General features: G+C 49.5%; 1 protein-coding gene across 1 annotated transcript in view; it reads right to left on the bottom strand.

Moving 5' to 3' along the window:
- Positions 1–15,669, bottom strand: part of EVL (Enah/Vasp-like) — a 92,954-nt gene extending 77,285 nt beyond the window's left edge. Inside the window, 1 exon segment of the mRNA XM_039884206.1 lies at positions 15,505–15,669. Within this exon segment, the coding sequence (XP_039740140.1) occupies positions 15,505–15,527 (23 nt within the window). The 5' untranslated portion in view covers positions 15,528–15,669.
- Between the last annotated feature and the right edge of the window lie 2,293 nt (positions 15,670–17,962).

Below are 17,962 nucleotides of genomic sequence, written 5' to 3'. Positions count from 1 at the left end.
CTTAGGAAATGTTGCATGTCACAAAAAATTAAAATATTTAAAGAGAGAGAAAGTAAAATCTCTCCCTCCTGTCCCAGCTCCCTCCAGGGGCAACTACTGGTACTAGTTTTGAGTACGCTCTTTCCCAGCCGTCCTACACACATTCAGGCGTGTTTGTGGGGCCCCGACTGCCCCTTCCCTCACAAATGGGTGAGCACCATACCCCCCGTCCTACACCTGAGGTACACAGGTGGGCTTGGGGATCCACACAACGCCCGAAGTCGCCTGCAATGCTGTGGCTTAAGCATGCTGCACCCATGGCGGGGCTGAGTCCATAACCTGCATTCATTTCTCAAAGGTGCTCCCGGCCTCCGAAGAGAGGCCTCCCCAGCGCGGGAAGCTCGCGAGTCGCCGAGCCCAGGGACTGCTGCTGAAGCACCCTGCTCGGGGCGCTCTTGGAAGCACCAGAGAAGCGAGGAGCAAGTCACAGAGTATTTGGAAACTTCCGATGTCACTGCAAGGCTCACACAGAGCGAGGAGCGCCACACGCAGCTGGACATTCTATCTGGCCCGGTGCGTTGAAGTCCATTTGTTAAATGCACCAATGTCATAGAGGTCTCTGGGTTACTTTCTAGTCTCAGTTCATGGGGACTCTGGCGCTGCAATGTCCAATACCATAGCCTCATGCCACTGTGACTAGGAGCACCTGAAATGTGGCCAATCCAAACAGAGAGGTGACGAAGTGGAAAGGACATAGCAGACTTCGTCAACAACAACTCATTAATAATTTTTCCACCGATTACAGGTTGAAATTATAATATTTTGGCTATAGTAGTTTAAATAAATACATTGTTAAAATTAACATTTCTGTGCTTTTTACTTTTCTTACTTAGGGCTATGAAACACTGAAAATTCCACGTGGGGCTTACGCTGGAGGTGTATGACGTGTTTCTACTGGACAGAGCACTGAATGTCGCACTACTCACTATTCGACACTGACGTTCCCCATCAGCGACTGACTGATGAATTCCTACGTTCGAAGTGTTCGGTTCTTTCTCACAGACACAGAGAACGGGTTGCTGGTTGTGGGAGGGAACTTGGTGAGGGATGAAATGGGTAAAGGGATCAAGAGGTAAAACTTCCAATTATAAAATGAGTAAGTCGTGGGGATGTAAGGTACAGTCAATAAAATCGTACTAACTCTATATAGACTTTTTGTGGTGATCACTTCACAGTGCATACGAATGTCCAAACACCATGCTGTACGCATGAAACTGATACGGCGCTGTACGCTGATACGTCAATAAAAAAACGTACTGCTCTTAGCAAATCAAAAGCAAAGATTTCAGGGAGGATTTTCTAAGTCAGGTATTATTACTGTCACACAAATAAAAAGCAGTTCACCGAAAACACCTGGGAAAATACCCTCAGACAGACAAATGTATTTATGGGGTCTGAGTCCACGGTGAAATCCATTCGGCAATACCCAGTTAAAAATGTCAAATCCGGGATATACGTGTAACACTATTCTCTTTTAAAGACATTTACTAAGTACCTACTGTGTGCTGCGTTCTTCCTATTTATTAGCTTAGAGAGGACTGAAACCTGGAGAGTGGCTCAAGGCCACACGGCTCGTGTCAGGCCAGCTGGACCCCGGGTCTCCGTACCACAGCATGCTCTGTCCATCCCTCTTTGCTAACAGTCCGCCTTTTTATTCACGTTTGCATCACACTTTATAGTTTACAAAGTGCTTTCAGATACATTATGCCATTTAATTATCCAAAGTACTCCGGGAGTGGAGGTAGAGGTTATCAGTCACCATATAAGAGGGGGCATTAAAAGCCTAGCGTGGAGGACCCGCCCTACATCTCATGGCTTGGCAGGGCATGCTATTATACCTAGGAATTCTGAAAATAAAAGCTCAACATCCTTTCAAAAGTATCCTCTTTATTCTTCCTCCTTTTAATTAATACTGATTACTTTCCCGGTCTTGGAGTTAGAACAAGAATAACCACATGCATATTCAATGACGCCATTATTTTTAAACACCTATTACCGCACAGTATAGACTCATGCATTATAAACACAGAAACAGCACCATGAATTCATAGCGTGATGTTTTATGGACCAAACAAATTACACACACAGACAGGAAAGGCTGTAAAGAGTTAAATGGAGAAGCACTCGGGAGAAACCTGTCCTCTTGGTCTCTAACGTCCCTGGGAGGCATCTGAGAGGCATCTGATTATATCTGTTTGACAAGGAAACCCTCTGGTGCAGGCGGGGGAAACGTAAAAGCAAACGAACAGGAAGATCCACGCACAGGTTTAATTTCTTGGGAGCGAACTGTGTTCATTGTGTAAGAGTCAGGTTTTGTTTTGCCCAGGTGAGTTTTCTGAGGAGCAGGTGAGCAGCGGCTCCAGCGGCTCCCTGCCCTGATGCTTACAGTCAAAACGGGGAAACACAGAAACGGAAGTCGCCCGAACGTGGCGAAGACGCGGCCTGCGGGCGGACAGACCAGAGAGGGGGCCGGTCCAGCCCGGAGCGGGGAGGCGGCGGGGACAGGGGTAACGACGCGGTGGACCGGGAACGGGAGTGAGAAGGAGTCAGAAGAAGTACAGTAATTTTTAAAATGTGCAAAAACGGAGAGCAAAGAGAAAGCAGAGAAACGAAAGGAGGCTGCGGGCGTCTGCAGAAGGGAGCGAAGTGCCAGTGACAATCGCCCCTTCCTGAGCCATGTGCTGAGTGTCGGTGCCAGAAGCGAGCGCGGCGAGGGACAGAAACCAGCAAGAACAACGCGGTCACCGCCTCGGACCCCACGCCACAGGGGACACAGGGGGTGCTGATGCTGACCCCAGGCGGGAAACCGCCTGCCGCCCCGAACTTCCTCGCGTGGGGTTCACTCGACATTTCTGTAAATCTAGTTCTTTTATTCACATTTTGCACCCAAGTCATTAATTTTCAACTCTTCCATTTTACTTCAAGTTCCATTTTAAGAAGGCTGACGAGAACTTTTTTAAATTAGAAAATTGACGGAACTTCATCCTCACCAACAGTGGAAAAGCTAGAAAAGCTGAAATTACGGGGCAGTCGTGGGAGGCATTCTGTTTAAAGTGTTTATCTGCGGGGTCTCTGCCCCACGGTTTCACTTTGAAAAGTTCACTGTTCCTCTTCGTCACCCTTTTCCCTCCAGGTCTCACGCTTATTTGGTGTCCAGGTTAGGGACGCCATCTTCTCTGAACTGTCAGCGGCAGGACCGGTTCCGGGCCCTGCGGGGGACAGTCCCTGCTCCTGGGTTTGGGAGAGGCAGGACACAGTCGAGAGAACCCAAAGGAAGTCATAAAACTAACCCACAACCCAAACCTGCCACTGCTCTTCTAATCTTTGTGAGTAAACAAAGCCACATTCTTCTGTCTTTACAGCGTCAGGCGCACAGTAAAACCCCATGGCACACGGGGCCCTAAGCTGGAACGAGACAGCTCCCCACCCAGGCTGTGGCCTCTGCTGTGTGTTCAAGGCTCTCGGTGAAGTTCTAGCATTATTGTGTTTGAGCTTTTATTATAAGCAGTTATTAATTAAAACTGGCTTATTGAAAAGTTTAAGGATGCGAAGGGGCAGGCGAAATGCAAACCCAGTCCCCCTCTCCACATTAAGACGGTCACCGATTTGGGACGAAGAGCCCTGGCCATCCAGGCCGTGAGGGCATGAGACAGCGGGGAGGCGGTGGTGGCCCCTCATGCCCGCCGTCTCGGTCCGCTGCCCCTGCGCTGTGACATGGCAGGGCAGGCTACCTCGGCCCCACAGGGCTGGAAGGCTGTCCTGGGAACAGCGTGGGAAGATCGTTTGTCTGAAACCCGTCATGTTTGCTTCGCCCATGCTTAGGAATTCTCTCCACTTGCCGCAACTTTAGATTTTAAAGTTTCTTCCTAATTCTATTGGGCATGGCTGATGTGGCGCTTCATTAAACCACAGTGCCTCTGGCTCCCTCAGCGGGTACCCAGGCCCCTTGGGGCTACTTCAGCTCCCCATCCTGGCATCCCATCCAAGACGGACTTCTGTGCCAGCCTTCCCTCGACACAGGGCGAGCGAGGAAAAGCGACAAACAGCAGTCAGTAGGCTTGAGTTCTGGTCCGTGATGAAGTTCTGACCCTTTCTAGATGTGTTTCTCCATCTGTAAAAGGGAGTAAATTTCCAACTCGCTGAGTGTGGTGTTAATTAAATAGCCTATTGTAAATAGAGTTCTGGGCACTTAACAGCAGCATCAGACAGAAGACATCTCAGCTGCATCCCTAAGGTTGAGCTCTGAATGAATAAAGGAAGATTAGAGCTGCTCAGTAATGTCACTTCCTTTCCCGCTGGAAACGCCTCCAGGGACCCTGACACGCCTGCCTCACAAAAGTGAATGCTGTGTCCAACAAAGGAACCCTAGAGGACACCCAGAGAGCTATTCTTGGTTCTAACATGGCCTTTTACTCTTCTAAAAGCACACCCTGTGCCCTTCACGGACTGTCCCTCGGACACGGTCGTCGGTCCCCGCACCATCCTCCTCTCTTTCTTTGAAATGTGCCGTGTTAGTCAGCGAGGGTGGCTTAGCAACAGAAACTTACTTCCTCACAGTTCCGGAGGCTGGAAGTCCAAGATCGAGGTGTTGGTGGGTTTGCTTTCTCCTGAGGCCTCTCTCCTTGGATTACAGGTGGCTGCCTTTCTGCTGTGTCCTCACGTGGCCTTTTCCTTGTGTGAGCTCCTGGCATCCCTTCCCCTTCTTATAAGGACACCAGTGCTGTTGGATAAGGATCCACCCTTATGACTGCATTTAACCTTAACTACCTCCTAAGGCCCCATGTCCAAATACAGTCACACTGGGGGTTAGGGCTTTGGCCTACCATTCCGCGGGGCAGAATCTGGTCCAAAACAGTGTCCTAGACCACAGAACTCTGATAAACAAACGCCAGACTGACTACAACACTGTGAGTGACAGTCCTGAAGAGGACTGGTACGGTCATCTCCTCGGGAGGAAAAAAATGCTAAAGGTATTGGTCTGCTTTTTATTTATCTTGCACAGTTTTGTATTATTTGGGATTCTTTAGATTGTGAGTGACAGATACTAAGAGGAAAAAAAATAGAATTTATTATTTCGCACAGTGTGACAAAACCCAACCTCGTGGATCAGCCTAACGTAAGCCGGGCTGGACGTCGGCAGCACAGGCTCAGTGATGCCATGCGAATCCGGATTCTTTGGCCATCACTGAATTCCGCCCCCCTCTCTGTTGCCTTCACTTTCAGACAATCCTTCCCCACGTGGTGGAAGGAAGCTACCAATGACAAGGCCTTCATGATCCTGACAGCTCTGGATCCCAGAAAAAAACAGCATCTTTCCTGAGAGCTCTCACCCGAGGCCCATGGAGGACTCCTGGATGGCAGACCTAGCCATAAACCCATCACCACAGCCAGGGGATGGAGTCTTGTCCAGGCCAGGCCTGTGTCGTGTGTCGGCCCAAAGCGAAGGTGAGGAGTCAGGTCTACGCGACCCACCTGACCAGGTCGATTACTATGCAGTGGCCTCCAGGTCCCCTTCCTAACCCCCCTCTCCAAACTGGCTGCTGGGCGAACGGTATCTTTCTAGGAATAATGAGGCTATTCCAGCAGACAAATAGGTATGCTAAAAAATTACTTAATTGTCTCTCTTTTGAAATATTTCTTGATCATTGTGCAACATCTTACCTATTGGAATGCTCTCAAACTCATATCCGCGTCTTTGCCCAGCTGCTAAAACAAATGACGTTTGAAGCGGCGAAGAACACCCTCACGCATCTCAACACACTCCGTAAGAACCGCACGCACACGCCAAACCGCACACGTTTCTCCCGACAGTCCTGACAAAGAGCTGGACTTCGCCACAGAACATGGAGACTAATTACACCAAGAGGGCGATAAGTCAGAAATTCCTTTAAACACACACACACACACAGATGGACACGTCCGAGGGAATGAACAGTGTAAAAAAACAAAACAAAGCAACATGCACGCTTTTGAATGAGATTCACCATTTTGGAACTGTCCAAAAATTTCTCACTGCCAGGGACATGTCAGAAACAGACACATAAAATGCTTCAGCAGTCCAAACTGGGGTACACACAAGGCGAATGAGAGAAATGCGGTTCCTGATCTTCTAACTGAGAGACTTTATTAAACTCCAAAAACATAACACCCAGCAAAAGCACAGTTTAGAAGGAAAATTCAAGGAAAACAGTGTCATTTTAAAACGATTTCACTGGATGTCAATCATATATCTCAATAAAACTGAAAGAAAAAAAATTCAGTTGTAACATACCAGTTATAGATAGAACCCAGAGACACAGAAGACAAAATTCGTTCATTCATCTAGCGGCTGTTAATTGTCCTTCAAACAGCTGGTGGGGGCCGTGCTAAGACTGAGATAGAAATGAGCTTGGTAAATAACAAAAACGACTTTGAGTTTTACTGTTTCAAAACAGCTTTGCGTATATAATCACACTATTCCTCGCAATGACCCCATTTTACAGACAAGGCAAGTGAGACCCCAAATGATTTGCCCCCCAATTCCACGGCTAATAAGAGCAACAGCCTGAACTCAAATGAGACTTCATTCGGATCTGATACTCTTTTACCCTCTTCCATGGTGTATTTCGCCCTGAAGAGTCTCTTCTTCCCCCATTTCTAATTCCCAGGTTCAGATTACCTTTCCACTGAAGCAGAAAACTGAAAATTAAGTGTTAGTCAACAAAAGCTCCTCTATCAACATGTGGGGAAACTCAGGAGCAAGATTTCTACCTCCGCAAGACATCTCGGAGCCCTCATGCTACAGGGAGCACACGATCTTTCTCAAACAACTGACCACTGACCATGAAGCCTCCGGTATGACTAAGACGGCAGCCCAAAGCAAAGATCCCAGAGTCAGATGGCACTGGGTTCATCACGCACTGGGTCCAGCTCTGTGTGATGCGGGATCAGTTATTCAGCCAGTGTAGATGCCTTGCCTTTTTTTTTTAATCTGTGAGAGAGATATGATATTAACAGCTGCCTCGTAGGATTCTTATGAGGACAGCTTTTATGCACACGAAGTGTTTAGCAGGTTTCAGCGTTTATAGTCAAGGCTCAATGATATTCACTTACTCGACGAAATGTTATATAAAACAGACCTTGCTAGAACACCCAACAGGTTTTGCTATTTCACAAAATTAGGGGCAGAGGCAGCTACGGAATGGCAAAAACCAGCACCGACTCTTCAGTTACAAGACTCGGATCCAACTTCCAGCTTTCCCAATTAAGCAGATGTGTGACTTTGAGAAAATGATCTAACCCCTCTGCATCCTCCTAGGGCACGTGCCTCTCACGTAAAATGGTAACGAAACGCCTCGCCCACAGACTGCTCTGAAAATCAGAATGATAACGACGGTGCCTGGAGTATGTGCGTACACTGGCCCGCAGCTTCTCTTGTTTGTATTTGAATCTAGAAGAATCAGAAAGCTTTCACTGAGACACGTAAGGACTTTTAAAACTTTGCACACATTTTTCCTAGTTCAAACCCTTTTGTGAATTCCTACAGCTTTGAACACCTACCGTCTGGCCCTCGTGGACCCTGCTGCTCACTGGACTCGGTATCTCTCTCAAAATCTCTATTATGCCTCATGCTCAGAAATAAACAGATATCGAAGAGGCAGCAACTGTCCTTTTTCCTGCCATTTCCCCTTCTAGGGCCTACAGCAATGACTGGCATATGGCAGGAATTATAAAAAAATGGTAAAAGAAGTTAATATATAAAAGGTGCTGAGAAGCCATGATAGATCTGATCTAGCTCTGTCAAAGTGTGACAGATGGAAGAAAGATGTAGCAAATATCCTTCCTAGCTTTAAGTAACCCTCGATCTAGCCAAAAAATTAAGATGGAAGAAAATTATTAGATTATGTGTTAATTACCTCAAGAGTTATATGAAAGTTCAGGAAAAACAAAGTCACGTGGGCTAGAGAGGTCAGAAAAGTTTTCCTGGAGGCAGTGTGCCCGGTGCTGGGGGAGAAGCGTTTCCTGGGGAGGAAACAAAACGTCGGAGACGGGGGAGCCACGTGGCAGGCGCGGCTCGGGGGCTGAACCCACGTCTGCGGCGGAGGGAACGCTCCTGGGCGCTGAGCTCCGAGCATGCGTGGTCCGGCCAGGGAGGGCTTCACGGTGAGAGGCGGCGAGGAGCTGGGCCGGCAGGGGACACAGCTTTATACGACGACGTGGTCAACGGCCGTTCCCACGGGACTCGGAGACGGTCCTCGCGTGCCCCAGCCTTCTTCGAGGCAAGCTGGACTCAAGTTTCTACTCAGAGCTGCATTCGTCCCAGGGCTCTGATTGTCACGAATGTCCCAAGACCAGGACAGTCTTATCAACTGTAGCAACCGTGTCTCCCTCCGCGCACTGTGTGACGAGTCGGAGGATGGCCGAGGCACAGTGTCCGCCCTGTGGCTCTGGAAGTGCCCACTGAACTGTGGCGGGAGCCTCATCGCTGAGCCAGACACTTCTTTCAATCAGAGTCCGGCTGAAGTCTGGTCGGTAAAAGTACATCCTGCCACCCCGTTCTCCCCATCTCCCCGCCTCCCCCAAGAAGGCTCTAGCTTGACTTCGTACACAGCTTCCGATCTAGTGCGTATGGTGGGAAAGGAAGAGCGGAGCAGTGTCTGAGCGCCCAGGAGGGGGCCCGGGAAGGGACACCTCTCCTACCCGCCCCCCTCCCCTGGCGACCCTGGTGCACACCCGAGACAGGGCTGGGGTCCCCAGGGCCCGCGCAGTGAGGGCGGCTTGTGCTTTCTTTCCCGCTTCCACCCTGTGCTCAGCGGGTGGAGGGCGGGGAGTCTCGAGGACGCAGGGAATCAGCCCTGGCACCTCGCAGGTTCTGAACCGGTAACTGGGGCGAAAACAATTCCTTGCGCTGTAGACAAATATCACATGAACGCCTGACGGCCAGAGGACCAGCGTGCCGTTACTCAACCCAAGGGGGACCACAAACCGGCACCAGTCTGTAGACCGAATGCTGCCGTCCGCCCAGGCACACGCACGGGACGCACCTGGACTCACGCTGCCTTAGGAGGCGCCGCTGAACTCACAGGCACGCGCGACAGCCCCTTTCACCATCCCGGGCTCCCAACTTTCCAAAGCTCCCACAGGGCCATTATCTTATTCTCTCTGAACCACATCTCTGTAAATAAGATTATTATTTCCATTTCCCAGGGGGACAAGCTAAGTCCTAGTGCAGTTAAGTGACTTATCTAAAGTAGCGCAGTTAGTACCGTTAGAACCTAGGGTGTCCAGGCTCCCAAACTCAGGTTCGTCCCACAAACTCTAGCTGGGAGTGTGCATCAGAATCACCAGTGGAGCCCTGAAAATGCACAAGCCTGGACTGGTTCCGCTTCTGAGTACCTGGACTCAGCAGGTCTGAGGAGCAGCCGCGTGCCTGTGTTTGGATTTTGGCGGGCCCTCCCGGCTGAGAACCATCACGAGGACCCCAAACTTGAAGCTCCTCAGTGGCTTCCCCTGACGTGACGAAACGCCCCAGAACGCATCCCGTCTCATCCACGCCAGCGCCTTCCTGTTGCGAGGGCGCTGACCAGAGTCCTCGCATGGGGTTCACTTTGCCGCCCACGACTTGCTCATGCATCGTCCCTGTCAGTGAGGTGCACGGCAGTTCAGCAGACATTCATTTCTCACGCCAGGTCTGGAAATAAACAGACAGATCTCCGAGAAATGCAGAGCCATGGGTACGGGCTGTGGACCAGGTACGTAGGCCCTGGGGAAAATGCCCACACCTGGTAGTGGGCTCTGGCTGTTATTATAACTAGACAGGAAACACAAGAGTCTCAGTTTGTCAACTGCAAGGGACTTAATTAAGCTCAGACTGGTGAATCTGCGTGTCGACCAAGCCAAGATCCAAGCTATGAGCTGACCAGTCACACTATGGTTGGTCTGCTGTATAGTAAAAATTTCAACAAACAGGATTATCTTCCAAGGGCTGATTTCTGGCACCCTCAGTATAAACACTCAGGGAGAGAGGGAAGTTCAGAGGTGCTCCATCCTGAGTGTGTCAGGCCTCTTTCTTGGCTTCTTTGCAATTTCTAATCCAAGATTGGATTAGTGCAGGATTTAAATAGTCTAATTAAATGCTTTGCTCCTTGAGGGAAATTAAAGGAATGAATTTACTGAGTATCTACTAAGTGCCAGGCACCTTGTTAGATGCTTCATGTAAGTCATCTCCGTCAACCAACACAGTTACGCTGGGAGGTGGGTAATACCCCCGTTCTACAGAGAGGTGCACTCTAGCACAGAGACTTAACTTGCTCGAGGTAACGAGACTGGTGGAGAATCGAAGGCGCAGCGGGCCCTGCAAAGCACTCAGCAGAGTTTTCCATGAATCCTACATATTCCCTCAAGGTGAAAAGTGTTTACCTCTGCAACGCAGTGAACGTCAGGGCAGAGAGAAGTCACCCATCAGAGGAAAAGACAAAACAGATGCAGGTCACCCCGAGAAGAATAGAGAACTCTCTCCTCCCCAGGTTCTACCAGCCCCGCCCCCACGCCTCAGCTCCCGCTTGCCTCCCAAGGGCCCTTCCTTTTTATTTTCATTCACTCAGATCATAGGCTTCTCCAAGACTCTCACCAAGGGACGCCTCCTCCTGAAAGTCCCCCTTCCCTCCCAGAACAGCGAACCGAGTCCTCCTCCTGGCCCACCGCTCCGTACTGTGGTTTACATCTACTAGGTGTTCAGGAAGTGTTTCTGGATGAATGGTTTGCAATTGACAAAAGGCCCCGCTCAGCTCTCGCTGGAGATACCTTTGCAACCATCCTAAATAGCTAGCAAGTGTCACATAGATCCAGGATGGTGTCCCCTTCTGGGGTTCATGCCTCTCACTGAATCCAGTTAAAGTCTTTCTTCTCGGTTTTCTTTTGATTTGTTTTTAACATAAGAGACACCTCCTATGCTACGCAAAGGGGTGGGGAAGGGGCTAAGGGCCGTTCTGGAAAGGAGCACCAGAACTGGTTAAATAGTAAACCGATTCCAAAATATAAAATACAGTCTAACAAGATTTTATAATTTATACACTTCTTTCTTACATATTAACCTCGAAGCAGCCCTTTTCCTATAAGCGAAGAAACTAAGGCCCAGAGGAATAAAGCAACTTACCAAAGTCACAGCTATTAAGTTTACATTGTGCGACTGGAGCCAAATCTTTGGACTCCGATCCACACACTGCCTGAGTAAAACTCAATAATCGTAACACATTTAATAATGGAGGATAGATTGATATTTTTAATTATAACTGCTTTGCCAGCCTAACAGCTAAATTATTTGTTTCCCAAAATAACATTTTGCTTGTGGCTTGTCAGACAAACCGAGGCGGAACTGTCAAGTCAATGACATTTGTCTGTCCTTCCCCCTTGCCTGCTCTATTTTAATCTCCTTCAACTCTCCACCCTCTGCCCACTTCCTCCGACCAGGTGCTCCTGGGGACGGGTCTGTAGAGGGCAACATTTTGGAGCTGTCTGTGTCCCTGAGCCTGTTTTCATTGATGTTTCGTGGGTTGAAGTTACCATGGGCAAAGCAACTAACAGGCAGAATCTGGCACACAGTAGGTATTCAACGATTAAGTTCTATACCTTCCCTTCCTGCCCAGCCCGGTTTCCACCTCCTGTTGATCTGAGGCGTATTTTCCACACCACGGTGGGAAGGTCATTGTACCCGATATCTGTTTCTTCGAGGTGTCCCAGGACCCTGGGGAACAAGAGGGACCAAGCTGGCGCTGGACGCCGGGTGGGCTCTCCTGGCTTGTGAACTTGAGGTCTTCCCATTTCAATGCTCCAGTGATAGGGTGAGAAAAGGTATAACACTCCCCAGGACTAGACATAAACTCGAATTAATAAAGATAGAGCTAGTTGGAGTCTGAACCTCAACCCTTCTACAACATTTAAAAATTGAATAACAAAACAGACTCAAAGTAGTATCTTCCCACGCTCAGGTGCCAGGTGCATCCCAACTGTGCGTTTTTCCGTCGTGGAGCTGGTCAACCACCTCCCTTCTGGAAATGAGCCGGGCGAAGTATCACGACTTCTGAGAAACACTGGTTTCTGATTTAGGTTCCATTCTCACTCGAGGGCTTATGGAGCCAAAAATCTAAAACTCTTCATTCTGGGGACCGTAAGGGAATGTGGTCACCGGCTGGGGTCTGGAGTTAGGAGGAAAGCTAGTGTCCCACGAAGCTGCTCTGGGGTGCCCAGATGGCAATCCTGCGCGCAGAGTAGCGGCTAAGTGTTCACTTAAACTATTATCTCGGTATTCTTCTCATCTAAGCGGTTTGTTTGTTTTTTTAAAAAAGGCAAAAACACAGGTGAGGTGTGTCTGCCACAAAGTCTGCTCCGACAGCTCGCCCGCTGTTAGAACAACACAGACTTGTGGTCAATGGCAGGCAGAAGTCCCCTAACGGCTGGCAAACGCTGGCCGACCTCTCACGCTCTCGGGCCGGGACCCCGAACCCTCACGGCCGGCGGCATGCTCTAGCGTGAGCGCATCTGCAGGGACTCCTTGTGAACTGCGGTGGGGTTCTCTGGCACTCCAGCATCTGGGGTGTGCTGAGGACTTCGCGTTTGTCTCAGGAGGTCGGCTGTCAGCTTTTAGACTTGCCCTCCCGAACTAGCGCACTCAGCGGGCACCGCGGCACCAAAATCGGGCCTGCACTAAGCTAGTCGGATAGCTTGCTTGCATTTCCTTTTCTGTTAAATCCTCGTGAAAATAAATTGTGTCAACCGCTTATCAAGGCCTTACTGTGTGTCAGGCCCTTTTTGGCGCGAAGGAAACAAAGTTAAAAACACAGGATTCACAGAAGTACTCAAGAACTCATAGTCCAATAGGGAATAACAGTATACACACGTGTCTGTCAAAATCAGACTTCCTTTTTAAAATGCTCACAGGGCCGAGGTGTGTGGGGAGGCCCTATGCTCGCAGGGCCGGGGTGTGTGTGGGGAGGCCCAAGACGTGCGGCTCAGTGGATGGAGTCACCCCAGCTCCCTGCCCTCCCTCTGCGTTCACATATTAAGCATGTCGCACCTGATGAAGTTTACGTTCCCACTTCGTTCTGACAGCGTTATAGATTTTCTTGACAAAAGTTGCTATCCCCATTTTTCAGCAGAGAAAATGGAGCCTAAGAAAAGATCAAGAGACTTGCCCAGTTCACAAAGGCAGGACGTGGCAGAACCAGGATCATAAGCTCGGCTCCCTGATTCTCACCCCAGTATTTCCCTCTCCTGCTCTGAGGCCTCCCAGGACGTGGCCCAGGTTCACCCCGCCATGAACATGGCCCTGGCCCACCCGCCTTCCTGTGCGTGAACTGCTGCTCTGGCTCCTGATTTCTTTCCCACCTTACTTCCCTCTGCCTTTGCCTCTGACCTCCCATGTCAGTGATAACCTATCTGTTTTCCCCAAGCCAATGGTACTCAAAGTCTGGGTCCCAGACCTGTGGGATCGGAACATCTGGGGCAGGGGCGGGGTGCCCGCAGTCAGCGTTTCCACAAGCCCTCCAGGTGATTCTGCTGCTCTACTGCTTGAGAACCACCTTGCCCTAAGCTAAAAGCTCTGTGGTGCTTTGGTGGTGCCTGGGTTGCCCCACCGTGCTCATCTGGCCCCCACACGTACAAACCCTGTGACCAAAGAAGAAAGCAGATGTCTGGCACTGTGTAGCAGTCACAAAATACAGCCATACCCACAGAGTTCCTCAGGGCCAGCTCAAGCAGAAGCCTGAAGCAGGGGCAAGAGACTTCCTTTCTGGCCTGCCTTCTAGAAGGCACCACTTCCTCAGTCAGCAGTGAGTGGTCTGTAACTTGGCCCCTTCCCACCTCATCGGACGCAGCTCCTGGCTCGTGGGCTAAGAGCCCACCACAGCGGGGAGGGCTTTGTTGATACAGGTCCCTCTTCCATTACTATGAAATGCAGCGAAAGGCTCCAAGCTCTGTTCGAGGCAGTGGCTAAAGCTTACTCCACCTAGAATAAACACTGACAATAACATCTGAACTTCACAATCACACTACTTCCTATAATTTACAAAATTCTTCTGGAACTCTCACAAGGATCAGAAAAGTTAATTTTGAAACTGGGATTCGAACCCAGGACCCTTGTTTCAGTCCCTAAGGACCAATCTACTGTAGCACGCCAAGTATTAAATAAGTTCCTGTTAGTTATTAACGGAGCTGTTAAGAAACAATAAGTCCTGGTCACTGTCTAACAGCATAGGCCCCGTGTCACCAGAGCATATTACCATATGCAAAAAATGTCCTTTTCACAAGCCCAGTTCATTAGAAATAACGCAGGGAAATACTCTCAAACAAAAGATAACTTCCTGGTTAAAAAAAAGCCCCAAGTTTACAGAAGAGGCAGGGGACACCCTTCGTGGCCCTGCTCTTCATGGGAAGCTAATGATCTTCTCATCCGCTCCCTTGGTTTTGATGAAAATGTCTCTAGTTTCCTCTTACAAATAATGACAAGTGCTTATTCTATCATCATTTTAATGTCTAGGAGCCACATCTGGAGGGAACAAACAGGGCCTGCAGAGGTAGAAGTGAGGCCCCCACCCAATCACTTCTTTGCCCATCAATGTGGTATTTATGCTCAGTTCTAAAATACAGAAATTTCATCTGAGAAATGAGAAGCTGTCCGAGTGGGAAACAGACACACACACGCGTACTCTCTTCCGTATATTCCAAAGACGTGGAAACAGACACAAGAATGATCGGATGACCCCCTCATTCCACCACCTTTATTTTCATTTCTTAGAAACTGTCTCTGCTGGAACATCCTTCCCACATTCACGCCCAAAGACAGATTCCCAGAGAAGAGATGGAGGAAAGAGAAGGAGTAGGATTCACAAAAGACTAATTTGGAACATTAATAATTACAGCAGCTGAAAGGCTTACGAAAGCAAAGAAGGACCCTGTTAACAAAACATCATCGGGGCACTTCCCAGAAGACTGCCCAGCCATGAGATCGCTATTGACAATGAGGAACATCAGAGCCAAAAACAAATCTCGGCCGAGCAGACAGACTTGCAGAATTTTTCACCTTGGCCACTACGATGAGCATTTTTAAGAGAGCAGTAGACTCCATGAGTTTGACAAAGGAAGAAAAACAAAAGACAGCAAGAGACTCGTTCTGGACAAACAGTTGCTGTTCTGTATTCATAACTCTACGCCGGCAACGGCAGCTCGAAGGAGGCACAAGGTGGGGTCCCTCGGCGAATTTACACACCGCCGAACCAATTATCCATGCTGCATTTGTGCATGCAGTAAACATCCCAGACCTGCACCATCTCTGCACCTCCCACCCCCATGACCGGGATAAACCCCACCAAATGCAGAAAAGATTCCTCTTTTCGTGTGAGAACCAGCCAGAACCTAAGCTGTCATTACACAGCAAAAACCTAGGAGAACAAAAACCCAGCAGCGGACTGATGTAGAAAACCCGGAACATACCTGAATTCTTCAAATGCGAACATGACCTAGTCAGAGACAATTTCCTTAGATTGTCTGGTAGCCTTTTTGGTTTGGGGGACAACCATTTAGTCAGTCAGATGGTCCAAAGTGCAGAAAAAAAGAGGCGGGGTTTCCACACCCCCCCAATATTCTGAAGTAAAAGGCTTTCTGCAGACAGGGGCCTGCAGCCTCCAGCTCCGCCAGCTGCTGACAAGCGGCAGCGAACAGGGGAGGCAGCTAGAAAACCATGTGATCATCCCAGCAAGTCTGATTAATGCAGTGTGTGCTTAGGCTCCAGGCTGGGAGCTGGATTAGTCCAGAGAAAGAAGTGGAACCCCAGGCACGCCTGGGATCCTGGGCAAGTCACGTAATACAGTCCACGTCCAGACCAGAATATTTCGGGGGGCGAAAGCTTAAAGGGAAGAGAATGCAACCTGTTCCACTGCGATCTGCCTGATTACCTCATCGGACCGTGGCTGCTGTAATAACCAGGTATGACCAATGTGGTCAGTGCACGTAGTGTAGAGTGATACCTGGCTATATTTCACTGAAAATTCTGCTGAATTCTGTATTTTACCCGTCTAATACCAAACATTGCTTCACAAATGCATAAAGTGCTCTAGAATCACAAAAGCCACCTTTTCATGCCCACCCCACCACTCCACCATGAACATCGTGACCTTGTAGGTCGACAGTGACGGGCGATCTCGTTTATTTGATTGTTCATTTACTGAGTGTCTAAAACGTACCAGGCTCTTATCAATTCCTTGAAGTACAAACATTACCATAATAATTTCAGAACAGAAGTTTAAAGACGGAAATGAGATGTCAGCCAAAAAAAAGGAGAAATGTTTACCAGTTTGTAAAGCCCAAGCTGGCACGATTTGGCAAGTGAGCTGAGGGTGTACTCTGAAACTTGCCATTAAGGAAAAATCTTTAGCATCTGGATTGCAAAGCTTCATAAAACAAGGGAGACGGATCTCAAATAAAAACCTGTGAGTCACTCTTGACTTTTTTTCTCTCCTTCATACCACAAACACAGTCAGTCACTAACTCCACCTCGAAATTTAAATCTGACCCTTCCCCACTCCCAGCAGCAGCTCATGCCTTCGGCACCCCGCCCTCAGCATTTCTCATCTGGTCTGCTGCATTAGTAACTGGTCTTCCCCATTCTGTCCCTTCTCTCAAAATGTGCCAGAGCAATTCATTTTTCTAACCCTGATTTCCATGCGCCCTGTCTGAACCCTGCATGAGTTCCTCAATGCCCACAGGGTTAAGGACAAATGCCTCAGCCCCGCATATCGAATCTTATTTCTCCAACTCTTCCTTCATTTAAAACTCTTCATAATCCCCCAAATCCAACCTGGCATCCCTAGTCCCCAAATACTCCGAGACCTCCTTTCTTTGGTCCGTGGACCAACTGGCCGAGCTTATTCCTTGCTCCCCACATGACCTGTACCCTTCCATGTTGCCCACACTGTTCCCTCGGCTGCTCGTTCCCAGGAGCCTGAACTATCCCCAGGACAGTGAGCTGCTCTCCCGCTGCCAACAGCACCGTGTCACACCACCCCGCCTGCCCCATGCATCTCTGTGGTCTTCGCGGGCAGGTCTGTGTGAGGTTAACTTCTGTATTCCCAGGGCCTGGTACAGAGCCCGAGAAAGAGGACTTAGTGACTGAAGGTCCGCTGAGTGAAGCTCCTTTTGCCTCAGCTCCCCATCAGGGAGAAGGCGACCTAGTTCCTGTATGAGGTGCTCTGGGGTGACTGCGCCCCTCTTCTTGTTACCTCTATCTGAAAGAGAAGCGAGAGTCCAGAGCCCGCCTCAAAGAAATGAAATGATATCGGCCAATCGAGGCAGACTGATTAGTGAGGAAGAAATGTGGCCCCTCCGACCACGTGGCAGTTGCCCAGGCCGACCCAGAATGCCCTCCACTATGTTCCCGACGAGCCCCTGCCCGAGACCCCCTAGCTGGCAGAACCACGTGCAACAGAACACTGGAGTCAGTCACCGAGCAGCCCAGCGAAGCCCCAGCTCTGCCTCTGTGCCCCCCAGCCAGCCGCCTGAGCTCTCTGAGCCTGAGATCCCCAGGTGCACGACAGACTAACGTGGACCTGCCAGTGCCTCTCCCGCAGGACGGTTGTAAGGACCCACCGAGGCAGGGCTGTGGGCGGTGAGGGTCTTTATTAAGTGCATAAGTGTTACAGAAACATTCTCCATCAGCTTTGTGACTTCGCGGGCTGGTCTCTCCAGGCAGTGCTAACGCTTGGACAGCTCTGGTTTCTGGAGACGCCACCCTCCTCCCTGAAGTGTCCTGTCTGTTTACTGGAGGCTCATTAAAATTTTTTTGAGGGAGTGAAGGGTGGGGATGAGATGCAAAGTATTTGTCTTCTGTCGCGCAATTCACAGGACAAGGAAAGTGGATGTGTGTGTGTGTGTGTGTGTGTGTGTGTGTGTGTGT

The sequence above is a fragment of the Pteropus medius genome, unplaced genomic scaffold, assembly GCF_902729225.1.
Source record: "Pteropus medius unplaced genomic scaffold, Ma_sr-lr_union100, whole genome shotgun sequence".
In the NCBI taxonomy this organism is placed as follows: Eukaryota; Metazoa; Chordata; class Mammalia; order Chiroptera; family Pteropodidae; genus Pteropus; species Pteropus medius.
The sequence above is the reverse complement of the archived record's forward strand: the minus strand, read 5'-3'. Positions and strand labels throughout refer to the sequence as shown.